Genomic DNA, 21,239 nt, shown 5'->3' on the forward strand with positions numbered 1-21,239 from the left:
CCCAGCATCCCCCAGTCTGTTCAATATGTTTAATTTAGTTTTATTATGTGTTCATTGCATTTTTTGTGAAGCGTCGTTGAGTGACCTAAAAAGCGCTATATAAGTTTGGTGTATTATTATTTTTTGTTTTTGTTTTGTTTTTTTCGTCAATGGCAGTGAATGAGCTAACACCCCCCTTCTCTCTCCCTTCGCTTACAATATTATGTTTTTCCTCACAATTTAATTTATTTTTTCTCATTTTGAACAAATGTTTGATCCTTTTTTAAAATGTTTTTTGTACTTCAACCATTTTCTTTACTTATGTGGAACACCTCGTAATTTTTATCATGAAATATCATTTTCTTTCTTACTTTTCTTTTTTCCTTTCACACCACACAATACAAGGTTTATGTAAACAATTTGGGCAAAATATTTGACAACAGTTTTAGACTTTGATAAACAAATAAATGCTGTTGTGAAATGTTGTTTTTTCTACTTAAGGTAACCGAGTAAAGTTAAGCCCTTTCTCTTATTTAAAGACCTTGAGACAGTGATCCATGCTTTTATTGCAATGCTCTTTATTTGGGATTGAATAAGTCATCTGTGTCACATCTTCAATCAGTCTAAAGTGCTGTTCCTCACCTGCTGACAAACAGAAGGAAAGTTGAACATATTACTCTTGTTTTGACCTCTCTCCACTGGCTCTCTGGACACTTTTGGATTGACTTTAAATAGCTGTTTTTTTGTTTTTGTTTTTAAATCATTGAACAGACTGGCATCATCCTACTTGACAGAGCAGATCCATCTCTACCAGCCAGTAAGAGTCATCAGGCCATCTTCTCAAACTTGCTATAGGTTACTAAATCTAAATAAATGTTTTCCATGTGGCCCTCTTAAACATCAGTGTTTCCCTGCTGCCACACACCTGACTTAAATGAATGAGTGATTAACAGGCATCTGCAGTACTTGATGTCCTCCTGAGAAGCCAGTGTATATCAGGTGTGCTGAAGAAGAGAAATAGAAAACGTGCGGGTAAATATGCCGTGAGGACCAGGGTTAGAAAACACTGATCTAAATATAAATGCTGAGGTGACCGGGTGTTTGCAGTTTGTGCCCCTAAACTGGGGAATACTTTGCCTTTCAAGATCAGAACTTTCTCAGATCTTACTGCTTTCAAGCCACTTTTAAAAACAAACTCCTATTCCTCAACGTTTAGAGAGTGACACTGTCTCTGTGTTTTTACATTCATACATCTATTTTCACTTTTTTAATTATGTATGTATGTATGCCAAGTTATTTGAGTGGTACACAATCCTCACTTGAAAGGGATAATCTAGCTGGAGAAATATGTGCAGGATTCCACTCAGGACATCATAACTTCACTTTTCATTTTCCTTTATTTCATTCTCATTTCATATTATTTAAAATGGAAATAGGAGGTGGCGAAGCATGAAGCAAGGCAAAGCGTACGAGCAGGTGAAAAACCTAAACAAAAACTGTGTGTACTAAGAAACAGTGTACTTGTGTAAAATGTCATTATTTCCATGTAAGCTAACACTTATAAAATAGATAAATGAATTGTTACAACATGATCAAATTTAAGCTAACATTTATAAAATAAATACGTGATTAATTAATTTGAACCCAAACTCACTTAAATTCATCATTACAACTATTTATGATTCAACTTTATATCAAAACAATAAATAATTAGCAGATTTGAAATTATTTATGTAACAATCAAACACCAAGTTAATTACTAAACACCCGAAACAAACATTTTTGATGCACACCGGAGTCTACAGTGCCAGCTCTGAGCTGCGCTAAACAATCATCCATCAGCTGATCGGCATCACACACACGCGTTACAAATTGTCGTCTTACCACCTGCCCCTCCAGTCTTTTTGATGAATCTCGTTTGCATCGCTTTGGAGGATCACCGCGTTGGTGCTTCCACTAGGAACTTTCAAAACAAGTTTTCTCCTCTGACATGACCTACATAAAATATTTTAGGAAATGCGCAATGACGGACTGACCTTAATTATTTCCAGCTGTTTTCAATAACCACCTACCCCGTGTCTCTTTTATTCTTTTCTATCTTCTATTTTTTGTATAAACCTTTTATGTTTTATTTTTGTTTTTATTTTAATTTAAAATATGAACACTGTATAACCAAGACTTTGACTGCACAATGTAGCAATTAAAACATATTATTTATGACCAATAAGGTGTGATATTCCATACAGATATGAAATATCAACCTGATTGATCTTTGAATGTTTAATCAGAAGATTCTAGTAACTTTTACTTGTTCAGGGACCATAAACACACTTCGTATTAATTCAGACAGAGTCAGTATACAGTTTATAAAATTAATTTAATTATTTTTCCTTAACTAATAATTTATACATGACCAGATATGAATAATGAGATGTGGTGTGGTGGATGTGAGGTGTTGTGATGGGAGCTTGATGTTGTAGCAACCATTCTTTGTATCTGAGAGAAATTGTGAAATCTGGCTGTAAAGGAATGTGTTGTTTGTTATAAACTAGTGAGTTAGTTATTGATACAAACCTCATCAGACACCAGTATGCAGGCTTACGATACCCTTGTATGAGTTGCTCCCTGCGGTCCGAAGGGTTGCGGTCGGAGTGGTAAGGTCACCGGACGTCGAAACCACAATACTTAGAGATTAGTAGCTTCTTCTGAGTTCAGCTTCCCCGGCCATGAGATGCAGCCTGAGGTCTGCAGGTTAGATGTCCAAGGTGGATGTATGAGTTGAAATAGCTCTTAAAAGAGCTGTTGTGTCTGTAATCAGTTGCAAGTTCGCAGAAAGGTTTTGACTTAAGGTCAAAGGACATTGTTTCAAAAGAGGCTTCTTTCCCGATTTGGCCGAATCGGGGCTCAGCTGGAAACTGAGTTACTCGGGAAGTAATTCTTGTTTTATTTAACTACTTTGTTATGATTTCTGGCCAAGTTTGGCAAATCAGAATTTGACACATTTCTGATTATTTACCAACATCTTTCAGAGGGTCATGCCTTCTTTCAGATACAAAGATATTTTTAACCTTAATGAGTATCTTATTGTAATGTCTATGAGTGTAGACAATGACTAACTTGTTAAATCAAACACGCACTGGTCTGTGATATAAATGGATCATTGTAAGAACAATATTCATTTTAAATTCATTGATTTAAGCACCGATTATTCAAACATTTCATTCAAACATCTTGTTCATTCATCACATGTGATTATTCACTTATTCAGAGTGAAAAAATATTGATGTCTGGCATTCACACAGTGAGTGCAAGAACCTTGGGTGAGAAGGTTTGTTTTAATGTTTTGTCTTTATGGAATGCCATCATGCACTGAACAGAACCTTCTGGATTTAGGTCACCTGGAAAGTGGATTTATTTCTGTAGATGTAAGGTTATATTATGTTGATCAATATATAGGAGAAAATTTACCCTTTTGGACGTTACATTTGTGTACGCTTCTTTTATCATTTACTTGATTACTTTGGCTACTTTGTTCTTTCCAACTCTGCCCTTGCCAGTTGAATGTTTTGGCCCTGGGGTGCACTGACGGAGGCAAGGCTGCTGAGCACAGGCACCACCAGTCCCTCCAAACACCACCAGAAAGCAAAATGGGTTAAGTGTCTTGCCCAAGGACACAACAACAGAATTCTCTGTCTGGAGAAGGGATCAAACCTGCAACCTTCTAATTACTGGACCTCTTGAGCTACTGCTGCCCATGTATAAAAATTATCAGCTGTTTTAACATCACCAGTTCATGTTTATGGATTGACTTATTGTAACTAATCTTTGTGAACAGAAAGGTGACTCATTAAATAGTATAAATTCCATAATTGTTCAATATATTTTTTGTCAGTGTCAGACACAAACCAGAGTGTATGGGTCCAGTACTGTCAATGGGAGGTTTGTTGCTAATGACTCAGTTGATAAAATAAAATAGCTTGTATTATTTTGTTATCTCCAGGAACTACAAAGCGTTCGTCACTCCAGGAGGAGGAGAAGACCACCTCTGGGACCCTCGCCCTTCAGAAGAGCTCAAACTTCAACACTATGCCAGCCAGCATGACAAAAGTTCACCTACAGAATGTAGCAGACTACACCAGTCACACTTTGACTCTGCGTCGGGAAAAGGGTGCTGCCAAGGGAATCAGCACCGAGCTCCCAGGTGCAAAGTCCATCTACATCTGTGATGGCGAGCTCTTCAAGCAACTGGATGGAGATTTGTCTCGAGTTAATGGTGAGGGAAGCATCTCCGAGAGCACTGGCAAAGGCCCAGGGTACGTCATCCTACCAACAAACAACACCGGCACCCTGAAACCAACTAAAGAGAAAGACGATCAGACAACCAAGTACGGCGTCGGCATTGACCAGCTGTCTCAGACCAGACTGATCCATCTCGTTAACCCAGCCAGCACAGAACCAGTGCCTGCTTTTGGGCTCAAGAGCCTGCCTACCGAGGAACTCAGCATTTTGTGCTCTGACAGGGACTCACCTGCACACAATCTGCAGAAAATACCCAGAGATTCCCAAATGGCCAACATCTTGGCTGATGGGGGAGATTCCGGAAACTCTGGAGTGATGTCCAAGAGTGAGACCATCTCCACGCTGTCCATGAGTTCACTGGAGGTAGGACCACGAACCAACTAGAATGTCTACTGTGGTGCATGTCATACCATGTTTCAGCAATAAAACCTGCATGCAATGTTTTCAGCTATTTTAAATAAATTCTCAAATATTTCTAAAAGTTAGATGAACTGCTGAAGTAACAAGATTACCACAGATCCCTAAACATTTACATTTCATAAAATGATATTTTGTTTTTGCTTTATGTACATTTTACAGAAAAAACTGTCCAATAGAGATATGTTTTTTAAATAAATTGCTGGTTAATTTGTTATTGTAATCTAATTGAAAATTGTAAATGTTCACATAACACCAGACCCATCAGAACTGCAACCTTTACTCCCCATTGGGATCTTTGTAATCTCTGATAGATTGTTTAAAGTATTTGACACAAATTCATTTTGTACCATGTTTCAATTTCATTTAAGGGTGAAGTACGGAAGCCCTGAAAGTCAACAGAAAAAAAAAACATATTCATGTTTTACATTTATATTTATTTTTGCTAAGCCCCAGAGAGGCAAACTAAAAAGTTTGACATCACGCAGCTTGAATTACTGTCTGTGTGTCTAAATGTAGATGATAGTAATACATTCAATAAACAATCACAGTTTATAGGTTCACATTACATGCAAAATAGTTAGAAGTATTATGTTTTGTTTACACTGAGTTCCGTTCAGATGCTGTAAGTGTAGTGCTTAGAGATTTCCAGAAGATTGAGTCTGGTGTTGGTACCCATACTAATCAACGCTGCACATCTTCCTAATTTGTTTTTATATAAGCAGAGAAACATTGGTGTTTGTGGCCAATTTTTTGAATATTGGCCCTTTTGTTAGGTATTATTTCCCTCAAACTGGTTTACTGTGTGGGTGTATGTTGACTGTGGTTTCTGCTCATGACTGCAGGGAGTGTTCCAACTGCAGGGGGGTCACACTCCTGAGCCTTCCTGGTAAGGTCTATTTAGGGGTTCTGGAGAGGAGGGTTCGTCGGATTGTCGAACCTAAAACTCAGGAGGAGGAATGTGGTTTTCGTCCTGGCCGTGGAACACTGGACCAGCTCTATACCCTTAGGGGGATCCTGGAGGGTGCGTAGGAATTTGCCCAAGCAATCTACATATGTTTTGTGGATTTGGAGAAGGCGTTTGACCACGTCCCTTAAGGGGCCATATGGGGGTACTCTGGAAGTATGGGGTACCAGGCCCTATGATTCGGGCTGTTAGGTCCCTGTAGGACCGGTGTCAGAGCTTGGTCCGCATTGCCGGCAGTAAGTCTGGCTCATTTCCAGTGAGAGATGGACACGCCAAGGCTGCCCTTTGTCACCGATTCTGTTCATAACCTTTATAGATAGGATTTCTAGGTGCAATCAAGGTGTTGAGGGCATCTGTTTTAGTGGCCTGAGGATCAGGTCTCTGCTTTTTGCAGATGATGTGGTCCTGTTGGCTTCATCGTTGATCTTCAGCTTTCTCTGGAGCGGTTTGCAGCTGAGTGTGAAGCAACTGGGATGAGAATTGGCTCCTCTAAATCTGAGACCATGGTCTTGATTTAGAAAAGGGTAGAATGCCTTCTCTGAGTCAGGGATGAGGTCCTACCCCAAAGGGAGGAGTTTAAGTATCTCGGGGTCTTGTTCACGAGTGAGGGAAAACTGGAGCATGAGATTGATAGGCGGATTGGAGGGTTAGGGTTAGGGTTTAGAGCACATATGTCAGAGTCAAGGCCCGCGGGCCAGATGCGGCCCGCGGAGCATTTTCATGTGGCCCGCGAGATAAATATCAAAAATATATTAAAACTGGCCCGCTGGCCGATTTTACCGCAAAGACTTCAACTCCCATGATGCTTTACGGCGTCAGCGCGGATGCGACGCGCCCCCTCCTTTGTGTTTTTTCCAGCCCGAGGCAGTCAGGGGTAGTTGGCTGTCTGCAGCTCCGCTGTCTCGGACAAACCGCTCCTCTCACTCAGCACCGAGTTCACTCAGCTGTTTTCTGACGTTGAAGCCCAGAAACGGAGATTCTAGCCGCTCAGTAATGTGTTCACGACTGAAAGAGAAAGTTTTCCAACTAACGTCCAGACAGAGCTGATATGACTCCAGCGAGCAGCGACACGCTCAAACCAGCACGACTCTGTGGTTGCTGTCGTGTTTCCCCCCCGACACACAACAACGTGGTCAAGCTGCTCCGACATGTTCATCAGCACAAACCTATGTGAGCACCTGTTGTCATCTAATGTTGTCATTATTATGATGAAGATGAACAAAACAACAGGAGTCTCCTCCTCAGCTCAGATCAACCCCATGATGCAGGTATCTGGCTGGAACAGGTGAGCATCACAGTAAACCAGTGGAGCAAACTGAGCTTTAAATATGTTGGTTTTATGCTCTTTTTCTGCTCCAAAACATGAAAGTTAACAGGTGAGATGTTGCATTTTCATTTAAGATAAAATTACATTTTTATTTTGTTGTTGGCCCGTGAGAAAAGATTTAACCTACAGTAAACAGGAAGTGGAAAGGCTGCAGATAGATGAATAGAATAGAAAATCCCTTTATTGTTCCTCAGTGGGGAAAGCTAGACGTCACAGCAGCGATGACACGTATTACAGGAGAAAAAAGGAGAATAAAAAATAAGAAAAATGAATAAACAAGAAAACATAAATCCTGAATAGATTTTAAAAATGCTGATTATACCACAAGTAATGAATACCACTGATGCCTTTTATTTCAAACTGACTTGCTCGTGTGTAATTTGGTTATTCCACATTCAGTGTTAATGCAGAAATATGTTTTTTCCAAATTTAAAGGTTCAAAATTGCATAAATGTTGATAAAGAAAATGTGCAAATTTGCCGTCACTTTTTCAAAATATATTAAGTTTGGCCCTCGACTCCGTCCCAGAGTTTCATTTCGGCCCCGTGTGAGTTTGAGTTTGACACCCCTGGTTTAGATCTTCACAATAACAGTATCAAACAGAACATGTGAGAGTAATACAAACTTCATTGTTGTTTTTATTGAAACGTCAGCTGCTGCCTAAACCTCTAGAAGACAGTAAAGGTGCAATAAGGGATGTTTTTCTGGATTGTTCTTTGCCACATTGCACAAGCATCTCTTCACATACTAATAGCTACCAATATTATTTCACCCCTGAAATTTAAAATCCTGGAACAACCTTGTCCAATTGTGTACTGGTTTTGTTTTGAATGATTGGATAATAACCCATTCAACACAATACTCTTCTGTATGCATCTCACTCCACTGCACATAATACCATCTGTGTGCACAAAATGCTAGTTCATGGCGAAGCACCTTAACAATATGCATAGCTAGCTGCCTTGTGTAATGAAGAGGATGTCCCATTCTGTTTGCAAATTTAATTGAAGGAGGTGTTTTACATGTTCGGTTTAGGATCTGGTTCTGTTCTTGTTGGGAAATTTTTACGTGATAAGAGTTATTGTCTGGGAGCGCAGCTACGTCTGAACTCTGTTGCCAGGTAAAGACCATGGCATGTCCAGAGTAGTCAGAGAATAATTGGACTCCTGCACAGTGACTGTAACCAATGCTGCCATGGTTCTGATGGGTTTGGTTTTGTTTACAGTTTTTCTCAGTTGCTTTGGTGCATTTCTCACAACAGAATTGATCTCTGCACCACTATTAAGGCTTTTCTCAAAACAATTAGTGCAAACTGCAAAACATGTTGGATAACTTGCAATAGTGAGTCACTTCATCAAAAAGAAAAGTCAGTTGTTCAAAAGCAAGTCAGTTGCTCGAAATAAGTAGTCAATGCTTCAAAAGCAAGTCCCTTAATGAAAACAGATAATATATTCATCAAAAGCAAGTACTTATATCAAAGTGTCAGGGCTGTCACAATTACAAGTCATTACACCAGCACCTTTGGTCACAAAATCAAATGGTTTGAACATGTTCTCATTGTGACAGATTTCTTTGTAGGTGCTTCCCAGCTACATGTCAAGTCTGGGCAGCATGCATGGCACGTTGAAAACCATAAACTGTAAAGGAAAATCAAGACACTTCATATGCACTCTTGATAATATTTAATTGAAACTGTTCACAGCGTTGTGCAAATGGGGAAATACAGTAAAACAAACATTTTACAGCAAACATTAACTCACTCAGACAGTAAACCTTACTGCAGTAGTTATGAAACAAAAAAAAAAACTGAACAGACACTGCTGCATATCTAGACGCTCCCGTCTGTCTGCCCACACATTTTCATCAGCATCACAGGGAATGTCAGCTCTATTGATGCATCGGGGAAAGTATCTTCTGGAGTGTCGAATCCACCTTCTGCAGGACTCTGCTGTGATGTCATCACAAGCTGCATCCATAGCTGCTAGCAGGGTCATTTTGGTATGTGGATGCCTGTCATATACCTTCCACCTCCAGGAAGAGAAAAACTCCTCAGTTGGATTTAGGAATGGAGTGTAAGGAGGAAGAAACTCCATAAGCATCCTGCCGTGTGCTGCAAACCACTGCCTGACTACAGCAGAGTGATGGAAGCTAACGTTATCCCAAACCACTACATACATCGTCCGATTGTCACCAGGACACACACCAATTTTCATTAGTGTGAGATAAGGTTCACCTGAGAAAAGTAATTTATGGAGTTTTCCACGGAAACTCCTTAAAAATAGGGTTTTCTAAATGGGTGTACAAAGTGTTTGACAAGATGTTCAACAGTTTTGAGTGCAATGACACGAGCAATGACATGAAGACTATTAGTTGTAAGGACAATGACTATTCAGCCGGTACAAGTATAAATAATTGTGACATTCAGGATAAAAGCAAGGAGATAGTGATGAATAGCAAGTCAAAAGTGACCATTCTTTAGACATTTGTACTTACTCAACTGCTTCATGTTCAAAGGCATTTGCCTTTGGATGAAATGAACGTGAAAACGCCACTAGGTTGTGCCAAAACGACTACATGTTGTGGAGGTTGAACTAACTGTTGTGCAAAGTTTAATTATGTTGAGAGAAATTCACCAAAGCAACTGAAAAAACTGTAAACTCTGTTCTGATTTAGTGTCATGATTATTTTCACTCCATGTATGAGAATTTATTGAAGTATCACTTCCTGCCTTTTTTCATCATATGTCTTCTTCTCTTCCCTCTCATAATACAGAGACATCCGCTCATATTGCCTGACAACTTGCTGTTTTCTTTCTGCTATCTGTGAACAATGACATGTTACACTGTATGGATGAAAATCGTTTATATCAGGGGCTGAAGGAAAAATTCAAAACTAATTGCTTTCCGGAGTCATTTATTGGGCCTAGTTGGTGTTTGACAAGCACAGTGCTACAGTGAGTAATGAATCCCAACGATCATCACCAAGGGAGGCACACATTATTTATCTGATTAATCAGACCTAGGGATAATTAAAATTCTCATTAATTAGGAATTAACAGAATCATACCGTTTAATTTCTTCATGTACACCATTGCCATTGTTTTTGATGCATTCAAAGGCACTTCCTCTCCTTGGCAGTAAAGAATACAGTATTATAAACATGTAGTGCTTCTGCGCCCATGTAGGAACAGCATCTCTGAAAAAGGTTAGTTTCCTTCCAGCCCCTACTGAAGACAGCATTGTGAGGGTGAGACAACACAAAGTGGCTCAGACATCTGTCTGCTGGTGTCTTTTCTCTCAGAGGCTAAACACACTTCTATACCGACATGCCAGGCAGCAGCTGCCAAAAGAAGCCAGCAGCTTGAAGGTCAGACTTTCCTTCAGCGCTCCCTGACAGATGACCTAAAGGTCACATGGTCACAATCTGTTAGCTACAAATCTTGGCCAGCAGCGTCAGCATAACCAGCAACAAACCTTGTTATGTCTTCCATAAGTCACTCCTCTGAGTCCCAGAGACATTGTCTCTAGATGAGCTGATGTGGAGATACTCAAAGAAACATGTCTTTAATCTCTGTCTCATCTCCCCCCAGAGACGAAAATCACGCTATGCAGAGCTTGACTTTGAGGTAAATGTAGACTCTTTGCTTCATACAGATTGTAAAACTTAGACCAAACAGCTGATGTCTTCTCTGCAGAAGACACTAGATTAGTCGTTATACCTTTGAATTCAAGTCAGTTCATTGAATTGAATTCAAATGGTGCTGTTAAGAATTTAAAGAGGGCTGAAGCAGAATTGATGGCAGTCTGCAGTGTTTATATTGTACGTAACGTGCAATGTCCCTGTGCAGAAAATAATGCACACCAGGAAACGCCACCAGGACATGTTTCAGGACCTGAGCAGGAAGATTCACAGTGCAGACAAGGACAGAGACTCTCCACCTGTTGATGCCAAAGCTGCCAAAAGATGGAGTGTGTCCTCTACCGGCAGCGACAAGACCAACATGAGTGTAAAGAGTCATTTTATTCTATTCTGCCCCTTCCCCCCATAGTACTGAACATTTCTCTTTCTTTTATCATAAGTAGAAAATAATACCATTGAAATATGATGGGTGACCTTCAGATCATTTTAAGACTGCATTTTAATCAGATTACACTGCAAGTACCAGAATAAATTAGCTGTGCATCTGAGCCATAGGTGCGCATGTAAACCTTTGGTAGAATGGCCTTGAAGCAGATGAACTTCCATTTTCTTGGTTCTTTTTATACGCAGAAGAACCGAGAAAATGCAAGTAGAAAAAAAAAACACATAGTATGAATGTGCAGAATAAGCAGATTAAGTTATCAAAATCAGAATCTCACTTGACAACAAGTTGGAGGCACACATTTGTGAGAAAAAGTCCAGCTTTTCAGTTTGATTCATGTTGAATTGAAACCTAAGACACCAACAGCGTGCTTTATTTGGTGTAAGGAGAAAAAAAATTGAAAATGGCTACATATCTTTACCATATCCATGCGTGCTGGATAAAATGTATGACCAGTCCCCAAAACCTGGTTCTGGATTTTGTCCAAAGTGGTTGATTGCACTTATATTCCTCGTAAGCATGATTCACATGGCAAGATATTTTAAAAATTTGATGACACAACTCTTCCCTTCTGACTGTCTTATGGATGTACTTGTTTACCATAACGACTCTAACCCTAACCCTAACCCTGGGCAAGAGAAGCATGCAGGCAGTCACAGCCAACCACCTCTCCCGGGGCAGTTGGCCCTCATAGAGAAAACTCAAGTAGAGCCTTAAAAAATTTGGTCATAGGCAAAATCCCTTTGAATAGCACGTGTAAAGAAAAATTAAAATCTCAGATGAAAAGGGTTTTTGGATTTTCATGGCTAGAATTTTAAGAAATTCTGATGTTTTTGACTAGAGGAAAAACAGAAACTAGCTTCCAGTCTAAGGGAGCTGGTGACATTTCACAAGGAGGTCTGCAGAATCAGCTACGGATAACAATCCCCAGCTCCAGTGTTTCTGCGTTATAACAGAGAACAAGAAGAAGAAAATATCATTTCTATAGCACCTCTCAAGATAAAAATCACGAGGCGCTTCACAAAAACAAAAAATGTAAAAATATAAAAAAGCATTTAGAAAATGTTTAAAAATATATTTAAAATGAGCAAAAATAAACAATTGTGATTAAAAAATGTTAAGAAAGAGAGAGTCAACAGGAAAGAGGGAAACCAGTGGATCCTGAGGAAGGTGGAATAGGTGGGGAGAGCAGAATAAAGAGAGAGAGGTGAAGAAGGTCATACAAAAGCCAGCTTGAACAAGTGAGTCTTCAGCTGCTTTTTAAAGGAGACCACTGAGTCCACTGGTCTCAGGCTCAGGGGGAGAGAGGTCCAGAGTCTGGGGGCCACAGCAGCAGATGATCTGTCACCTTTGACCTTTAGCCTGGTGCTGCACAACCAGTAGGCTTTGATCACTGGACCTCAGGGACCTGCTGGGGGTGTAGGGACTAAGAAGATCACCAATGTAAGATGGTGCTTGTCCATGTAAGGCCCTATAGACCAGAACCAGGATCTTGAAATGAACCCTGAAGTTGAATCTTGAAATGAACCCTGAAGTTGACTGGCAGCCAGTGAAGCTGGAGGAGAAGCGGGGTGATGTGGGTGTGTTTGGAGGACTTGGTCAGAAGCCGAGCACAGGCGTTCTGAACCACCTGTAGACGGTTCAGGGAGGTTCTGCTCAGACACGTGAAAAAGAGTTACAGTAGTCTAAGCGTGAGGAGATGAAGGTGTGGAGAACTGTCTCAAGTTCAGAGCGGGACAGAATGGGACTCAGCTTAGCAATGTTCCTGAGCTGGAAGAAGGAAGAGCCAACAAGAGAACTGACATGAGAATCCAGGGTGAGAGCTGGGTCAAAGGTCACGCCAAGATTCCTGACGGAAGGTTTGGTGTGAGAAGCAAGCTGACCAAGAGAGTCTCTGACTTTGGAAACCAGCTTGTCTGGGGCACAGATGAGGATCTCAGTCTTATCTTCATTCAGCTGAAGAAAGCTCCCACCATCCAGGTTTTGCTAGAGTCTAAGCAGGTGTGTAACAGCTGCAGCTTAGACATCTCATGGGGCTTAAAGGAGATGTACAGTTGGATGTCATCTGCATAAAGATGGTAGGAGATTCCTTTGAAGGAGCTCAGGATGTGCTGAAGAGGAAGCAGATAGAGGAGGAAGAGCAGAGGCCCCAGCACAGAACCTTGTGGGACACCATGGGTAAGGGAGGTGGTGGAGGACCTAAACTTGGAGACGGCCACAGTAAAGGAGCGCTCAGAGAGATAAGAGGAGAACCACTCCAGAGCAGATCCTGATAGGCCTACCCAGTCTCTCAGCCTCTCCAGTAGCAGGTGATGGTCAACAGTGTCAAAGGCTGCAGTCAGGTCCAGAAGGACCAGAACAGAACCGTCCCCTGCATCACTGTGAGTCAGAAGGTCATTAGAGACCCTTAGAAGAGCTGTTTCAGTAGAATGAGCTCTACGAAAACCTGACTGGAAGCTATCCTTGATGTTATGTTCATCAAGAGCAGCTGTGAGTTGTTTAGCCACAACCTTTTCCAAGATCTTGGAGATGAACGGAAGTTTAGAGATGGGTCTGAAGCTGCTATGGAGAGAGGGGTCGAGACTCGGTTTTTTAAGAAGCGGGTGGATTACAGCGTTCTTAAAGTAAGCAGGGACCTGACCAGAGACCAGAGAAGCATTTATTATAGAGAGCACGCTGGGACCGATGGACTGAAAAGCACTTTTAAACAAAGATGAGGGTAAGATGTGGAGGGGGCATGCAGAGGTCTTCATAGAGTTAACTAGTTTGGTTAACTCAGGCAAAGAAACAGGAGCAAAGCTATCTAGGATGATGGGCCTTGTTGGAGTCGGGAGAGGCAGCGATAAGGCTGAAGGAGAGATGCTAGATCTAACCTTATTGACCTTGTCCACAAAGAAAGACAGAAAGTTCTCACAGTCTGCAACAGAGTGGATGGAGGCTGTAGGAGAGGCAGGAGAGACGATGCTGCTGATGGTGTTAAACAGCACCTTGGGGTTCCCTTTGCTCTGGGACACCAGGTTAGAGAAATAGGAAACCTTGGCGTCTCTGACTGCAGAGTTAAAGGATGCAGGTGCAGCAGATGGGCGTGGAGATGGGTTGTCTTCCACAAACGCTCAATTTTTCTGCATTGGCGCTTTAGGCTGCGAAGGCTGTCATTAAACCAGGGAGTAGGGTTCACTGCAGGTACTGATCTGGTTCTGACAGGACATATGTTGTCCAGAATGGAGAGGCAGTGCTCGTTAAACTGAGAAGTCAAGGAATCTGGGTCGTTTTCAGAAGAACAGGGTGGATCAAAAGCAGCAGAAACATTGCTAGCTGTGCTCTCATTAAGAAAACGAGAACTAACCATACGGCGAGCAGGAGGTGGGGACGCAGAAACTGACAAGTTAAAGAAAATGCAATGGTGATCTGAAATATAAACGTCCTCAGGACAAACACTGTCAGCATTTAGACTCAGGGTAAAAACAAGGTCTAGAGTGTGCCCCCTGGTGTGTGTGGGGCCAGAAACATGCTGGGTAAAGCTGAAGGAGTCCATAATGCTGGAGAAATTCATGGCAAAGTGATCGGAGGGATCATCAATGTGGATGTTAAAGTCACCAACAATCACCAGTATGGACAGCTTCACAGTGGAGGATAGAAAGTCACTAAACTGCTGAAGGAAAGAACTGTTTGGACCAGGTGGACGATAGACCACAGCACAGTAGAACAGGTTCTTACGCCCAACTTTAATCAGCTGCAGTTCAAAGGAAGCAAAGTGACCAGAGGTTGTAGAGCTACATGGAAGATGGTCTCTGAAAACAACAGCTAGGCCTCCACCACGACCAGAACCCCGGGGCTGGCTAAGAAAAGAATAACCACTCGGGCAAAGTTCAATCAGAGCAGAATAATCAGATGTTTGCTGCCAAACTTCAGTCAGAAACAGAAAATCCAGGTTTTTAGAGAGAATTAGATCATTGAGCAGGAAGGACTTATTGTTAACAGAGCGGGTATTTAATAGAGCCATGCTGAGTGAGGTGGAGGAATCAGAAACTACAGAAACAGCTGGAGTTAGTGGACGTAAATTAGCGGGGTTAGATCCACGGTGTTTATAAAAACCACTTATGGAGGGAACAGGAGGAGAAACCACTGAGGAATGAGCATAAACCGACCTTAAAAACTTGGACGGATGAACCGCGCCACAATGCGGCCTGGCACGAATGTGGAAGTGGCGCTCAGGTCACCAAACAAAGGACAAGAAGCTAGAAGATCACGCCGATGTTTACCAGATGAACCACGCTTTAAGAGAAGTCTTATTCTCACCTAGATTCCTGCACGTTTACCTCTTTTCCTCCGACGTTTTCCCGGGACCGGACAAACATCGCTAGAGGTGCGCAGCTCTGGATCGTCGATTGGTTCCGGGCCGGTGCGCCGCTCAGGTAAACAAACAGGATGGTACGTCCTCGGTGCATCTTGGGCAATCGTGAACGAACGGAAGGACAAAAGAATCTGGCGATCATAGGAGATGGTAGCAGGGACACTACTGAAGAGGATCGCAGACAGGAGCAAGGTGGAAAAGAGGAGGTTAGTGGAGAAAAGTTTGAAAAAGTGGCCGGTGACTGCGGCTAAGCCAAGCACAGGTGCCATCATGTTGCCAACAATGTGTCATCAGTCAGATGTAGCTTCTGAGGCCTCTGCTAGACGGTCAGATTTGCTTATTTCTCTGGGATACGGTGACAAGAATGAATATTGGATTACCGAAGAAGTTCAACCGAATTCCAAGCGTTGCTAGCTGGATATCACTGCCGGAGGTGCAGACATGTTGACCATTTGACTCTGATGACCCACAACCCAATTTGGACACTGGGGAGGATTCTATTTATCTTCAGAACCGAAGTCTGTACAGTTTGTTAACTTTTGTTAAATCTTTCATTTCTGGAGCATCAGTAGCTCAGGACAGTGAGCGGGTTGTCCAGTAATCGGAAGGTTGCAGGTTCAATCCTGGCTCTGTACAGAGAATGCTGCTGTTGTGTCCTTGGGGAAGACACTTAACCAACCTGGCCTGCTGGTGGTGGTCAGAGGGACCGATAGTGTCTGTGCTCTGCAGTCTCACCTCTTTCAGCATGCCCTAGGGCAGCTGTGGCCACATTGTAGCTCATCACCATCAGTGTGTGAATGTGTGCATGAATGGATGATTGATACATTGCAGTGTAAAGCACTTTTGAATCCTCTGACTCTGAAAGGCACTTTACAAGTGCAGGTCATTTATCATTGGAATATTTCATTTCTGTGCTCCACCACGAGCTCTAAGCTGATGAGTTCTCATAATACAGGTCTTAGCTCCATCGTCCTGTCACAATATAATTTAATAATCTACAGATAAATAAAATATTGTGCTGCCAGTTTCACCACTGTGTGTGTATATTGATATATTGTAAGTCTGGATAATATTTAACTGATAGCTTACCAGAATAAAACCTGATGCTTGAGTAACTCGCTAGCTTGGGTCATTGTTTGCACTAATCCAGGACGGCACGGAGGTTATACCGGTCCCAGGAGAATCTATCGTTGAAATATGGGGATCATCTTTTAGATTATAGGTTTTGTGTGTATGTGTGTGTGTGTGTGTGTGTGTGTGTGTGTGTGTGTGTGTCTGTGTGTGTCTGTGTGTGTGTGTGTTGTAGCTTTCCCAAATTACTTCCTTACCAGAGCTAACATGGTTAGCAGTGTTGCCGCAGTCATGCTAACGGAACTCTGGAGTCCAGAAGTACATGTGCAGTTCCAGATGTATTTATAGATGTAGGTTAATATTTTAGATCAGACCTATGTTAGTTAAAAATGTGTATAGGACACGGATGTATGGCTCAGACATTTTGCTGCAGCTGTAAATGCATTTTTCCATAATTATTAAGAGCACAAAAGCAAGCAATATACAGTTATTCAGCTACCTTTTTTTACACGTTGGAGTGACGTATGTGAAACAGTTTTTCACTGTCTGAAAGAGAGGCTTTAGATTTTTCTTTAAGTATTTTTGTCAAAATTCCTTGACAAAATGAAAAACTGAACCCAATTCATGTTTATATAGATGTTAAATTGTAGTTATATTGGAATTCTACAATTTTAATGCCAAGTATGGCCAATACCTTTAAAAAGATTAAAGAGCAAATTGCAGGTAATTTTTTTTTATTCATATAGCATGCTGTCCCAAAAATACAATTTGAAAATCTTGTGGATATTTGGTTATAAAATACATAACAGCAGAGTTTTCTAGTAAAAAGTGGCTTTTTTCGGCAAAGCATCGATAACATTTTTTTTTTTCTAAATCTGAACCTCTGACGTAACCAAAGGGAGTTAGAAGCTAGGCGCTGCCTCAGCTCAGTGTGGAGAGTGGGTAGTTTTAGGGCAGAGATGTCATGTTATCAAGTCAGTGTTTGTGTTTACTAGTTTTTGATTGTGTTAATGTTGATAAATAATATTGTGTGAAGGCTGTACCAACTCCAGCCTGTCTGGACATCAAGTCCACAGGTTTCCAGATAAGAGAAACAACGCCTCTATCTCTGTGCCTGAGGGTGTTTTGTGCAGCTGAAAAAAACAGGACTTATGTAGCCCACATCAGTTGGTGCTGGGTCAGGGAGGTCCGTCCTGGGCTCCAGAGACCTGTGGTGGGGTTTAAAAAATTAAATGTGGATTTCTGTAGCTCAAATCACTATCAGAACCAGGTCAGAACTGACCACCAGAAGAGACGTGCGGTTTAGCGGGCCAGCTAGCTGGATTGGAACTGGATCAGAACTGCCACCTGGACAACCAAGAGAGGATGCACAGCTTTTAAAAATCCCAACTCGACTTGCTCGGTGGTGGCTAATAGAATCCCTCATGAGAACCGAACCGGATGGCAGGCATCTCTCTCTCTCTCTAAGCGCTCAACTATGTTACGTGAACAAATAATAACAAGTATGAGACAGCTAATTCAATTCAATTCAAATATACTTTATTAATCCCAGAGGGATTCAGTACACACAATTCTGAGATCAGACATACATACATAGACACATGACAAGAATTGGTGACTGTGGTCATTCGCAACCCGAGTTGCGCTACCTTAATAGAGATCAGAGGGTTTACATGAGGATTTGTTCAGGTGGAGGGAAAAAAAGGCACTTCAGAGTTACCCTACACAGGGAGGGCAGCTTTGCTATGCAAAAAACACCTCAGACAGAAGTGCAACAGACTTCAGACATCACACAACATAAATGTCCACTAGGTGGGGAGGTAGGATTGGGGACTTTCCTCACATCAGTGCATGCAGCTGCAATGAGCAGCGCTCGTCACCTCTGTTTGGACAGGGGAGGGAGGTAATTGGATTAGAAAGCACAGTGACTCCTGGAAACGGTTCCATGACCTTCACCAGTCTCAGTCCCACCCAGGCTGGGATAGGGAGACCGAGTTGCCATGGCAACGGCAGCGTTCCACATTTCTTCTGAAGGGGAGTAATCACTTCAGCCTCACAGGCTCAAGGGCATCAGATTCAAATAAGACCTTGTTTTGGGGCCAGACAGAGATAATTTCCTCTCTGTCTTAAAGTTCTGTTGGTCTCCAACCCCTCTCGACCCAGTAATGGCGTAAATTAATCTATTCCCAACCGTGCTGTCCCGTCAACTCTCTCTTTGATCGAATCCACCTTCTGTGCCAGAGCCTGAGTCTCAGCCAAAGTTCCAAGCTTACGACTCATCTCGACAATTATGAGTTTGTGTGTTCGCAGCTCGGTGTAATCCATCCCTGAGCTCCGGGATTGAGCCAATATTCCTCGAAAGCTCATTAATTTTCCGGTAAGCCAGATGTCCACTCAGGCCAAACAGCAAGAAATCTGACACCAACACCACGAATATCCAGATGTCTTCAGAATCCTCTACAGACAGTTAAGAGAGGCAGATCAGGTTCCACTGTTTCCAGGAGTCCATGATATGCCCAGCTGGCTCTGTCCCAAAGGAGCATCCGGTAGCCCCTTCTCCCGTTCTCATCGTTGAAAAAAATTGTGTCAATCCCTTTGAGAGACCAACTGACCAGGTCCATTTTTAATAATTTCCAGTTTCCAGGAAAATTGCAGAAGCGCCGTACACCCAAAGATAGACAAAGAGCCTTGGGATAAGATAGGGAGGAGAGGAGGAAAAAAGCATCTGTACTCTCTAAGAGCCGGAAGAAGTAACAGACGCTCATTAGTTTATTATTGTCAAGTATTAATATTATATTAACTGACAAATACAATTTTAATTGTCTGGTACATGATGGTAATCTGTACAATATTGTGATGCTAGCACACGAGTTTAAGCTAACATGGTTAACTCACAAGCTGCACCTCAATCCACCTGTTTACCCGCAGCGCTGACTCACTCACTAGCTTTTATTGACGAGAGAAGCTTTTTAGATAAGTTATCTGCTTTTTTTGACATCATATTTTTACAATGACTGGAGCAAACAAAAAGTTTTTCACCACTAAAGAGATCCTGGGTATGTTTGCAGATGATGGCGGTGCTAACGTGTGTCCAGTGGATTCATCTTCTCATGAAAGTGTAGGGTTTGAGAAATTGAGTGCTTTAAGAACTCAATATATATTACCTCTACTTATGACCAATAAGCTGTGATACTCTATATAAATATAGAATATAAACTTGCTTGGTCATTATTGTGTTTAATCAGAAAATTCTATGAATCTTTGTTTTATTCAGGGATTGTAAACACTTCGTTTTGATTCAGGAAAGAGTCAGGTTTGTAAAAGTAAGAATTTATTTTCCCAAACAATTAAAACATGACAGGTTAACTAACATTTACTGTGAGCGGATGGATCTAGATGGAGTAGGTGTAGCGTATGGTGCCATTGTGTGAATGCGATGTTATCAGAACTTCTGTATCTAGGAGAGCTGAGTTCTGGGTGTAAAAGAATTTGGTTTGCGTTAATCTATGAAGTTGATTATTTTCAAAATGCATCAGAAGCTATCTCTGTGTCTACCTCACCCGTTCTCGGAGACCCTCTTCGTGGATCCAAAGGTCAGAGATGTCGGATGACTTCTGGCAACGAGGGCTGTAGAATACCGTAGCACCGACTCTTCAAATATGTCCACTATATATGTCACTGTATGCGTTTCCGCCAGTCCCACTGATTCCCAGTCTCCTGGACCGAGTTCGGTTGGAACAGCTCTCGGTAATTCTGGTAGCTCCCAGATGCTTGTCCGTGTCATGGTTTCCAGACCTGCAAGCGCTAGTGTTCGGCTCCCCATGGAGGGCGGATGCCCTTCTCCAAGCGGATGGGATAATCAAACATCCTCCAGAAATAGGCCAACGGCTGTGGGTTTGGCCGCTGAGCGGTTATGCTTAGAGACTTCTGGGCTGCTGCATGATGTGGTCGCCATGATTCAGAGTGCGCAGGCGCCTTCTACCGTCACATCTTATGCTGCTAAATGGGCAGCTTTCCAGAAATGGTGCACAGAGCGGAATGTTCAAGCACTCTCCTGCCAGCTGGCGGATGTCCTGTCGTTTCTGCAGATACTGATGGACAGGGGCCTCGTATTCAGCACTGTTAAAACATATGCTGCATCTATCTCATCCTGTCACCAGGATTTTGGAGATAGATTTGTTTTCAATCATCCCCTCACAAAACGTTTTCTAAAAGGTGTCAGAAGGAACAGACCTGTGCCCCGCCCGCTAGTTCCCCAGTGGGACCTAATGGTGGTTCTGCGCAGCTTATCTGAAGCTCCATTTGAACCCTTGGACCAGGTCTCACTCAAGTTCCTGTCACTCAAAACTGCCTTGCTGCTGGCGATGGCATCAGTCAAGAGAGTGAGCGACCTAACCGCCCTCTCAGTGGCTCCCGCATGCCTCAGGATCTGGGAAGATGGTGGGTCTGCTGTTTTATGCCCCAACCCAGCCTCTGTGGCCAAAAACATTAATACTTCCTTCAAATCCAGGTCAATTTCATTGGCTGGACTTTTTCCTCCTCCCCATAATTCTGATGAGGAGGCGAATTCCCACCTTCTCTGCCCAGTGCGTGCACTCGCACGATATGTGTCACGCACTTCAGGGATTCGCCGCTCACAAAGCATGTTTGTGCACTACAGAGACTCTTCCCTTGGGCAAGTGCTGTCGACCCAGCATCTTTCACACTGGCTGTGTGACACCATTTCACTCACTTACACATCATC

General features: G+C 42.2%; 1 protein-coding gene across 11 annotated transcripts in view; it reads left to right on the forward strand.

Moving 5' to 3' along the window:
* adgrb1a (adhesion G protein-coupled receptor B1a) overlaps positions 1-21,239 on the forward strand; it is a 433,081-nt gene that overhangs the window by 395,126 nt on the left and 16,716 nt on the right. For 9 of the 11 annotated variants that reach the window (XM_070551267.1, XM_070551269.1, XM_070551266.1 and 6 more), the window contains 3 exons: positions 3,980-4,641; positions 10,579-10,614; positions 10,837-10,995. In XM_070551267.1, coding sequence (XP_070407368.1) covers positions 3,980-4,641; positions 10,579-10,614; positions 10,837-10,995 — 857 coding nt within the window. Of the gene's footprint in view, positions 1-3,979; positions 4,642-5,540; positions 10,615-10,836; positions 10,996-21,239 lie in introns of those variants that run through there. The other 2 variants (XM_070551273.1, XM_054734734.2) reach the window with 2 other exon arrangements.

The sequence above is a fragment of the Nothobranchius furzeri genome, chromosome 5 (genome assembly GCF_043380555.1).
Source record: "Nothobranchius furzeri strain GRZ-AD chromosome 5, NfurGRZ-RIMD1, whole genome shotgun sequence".
In the NCBI taxonomy this organism is placed as follows: domain Eukaryota; kingdom Metazoa; phylum Chordata; class Actinopteri; order Cyprinodontiformes; family Nothobranchiidae; genus Nothobranchius; species Nothobranchius furzeri.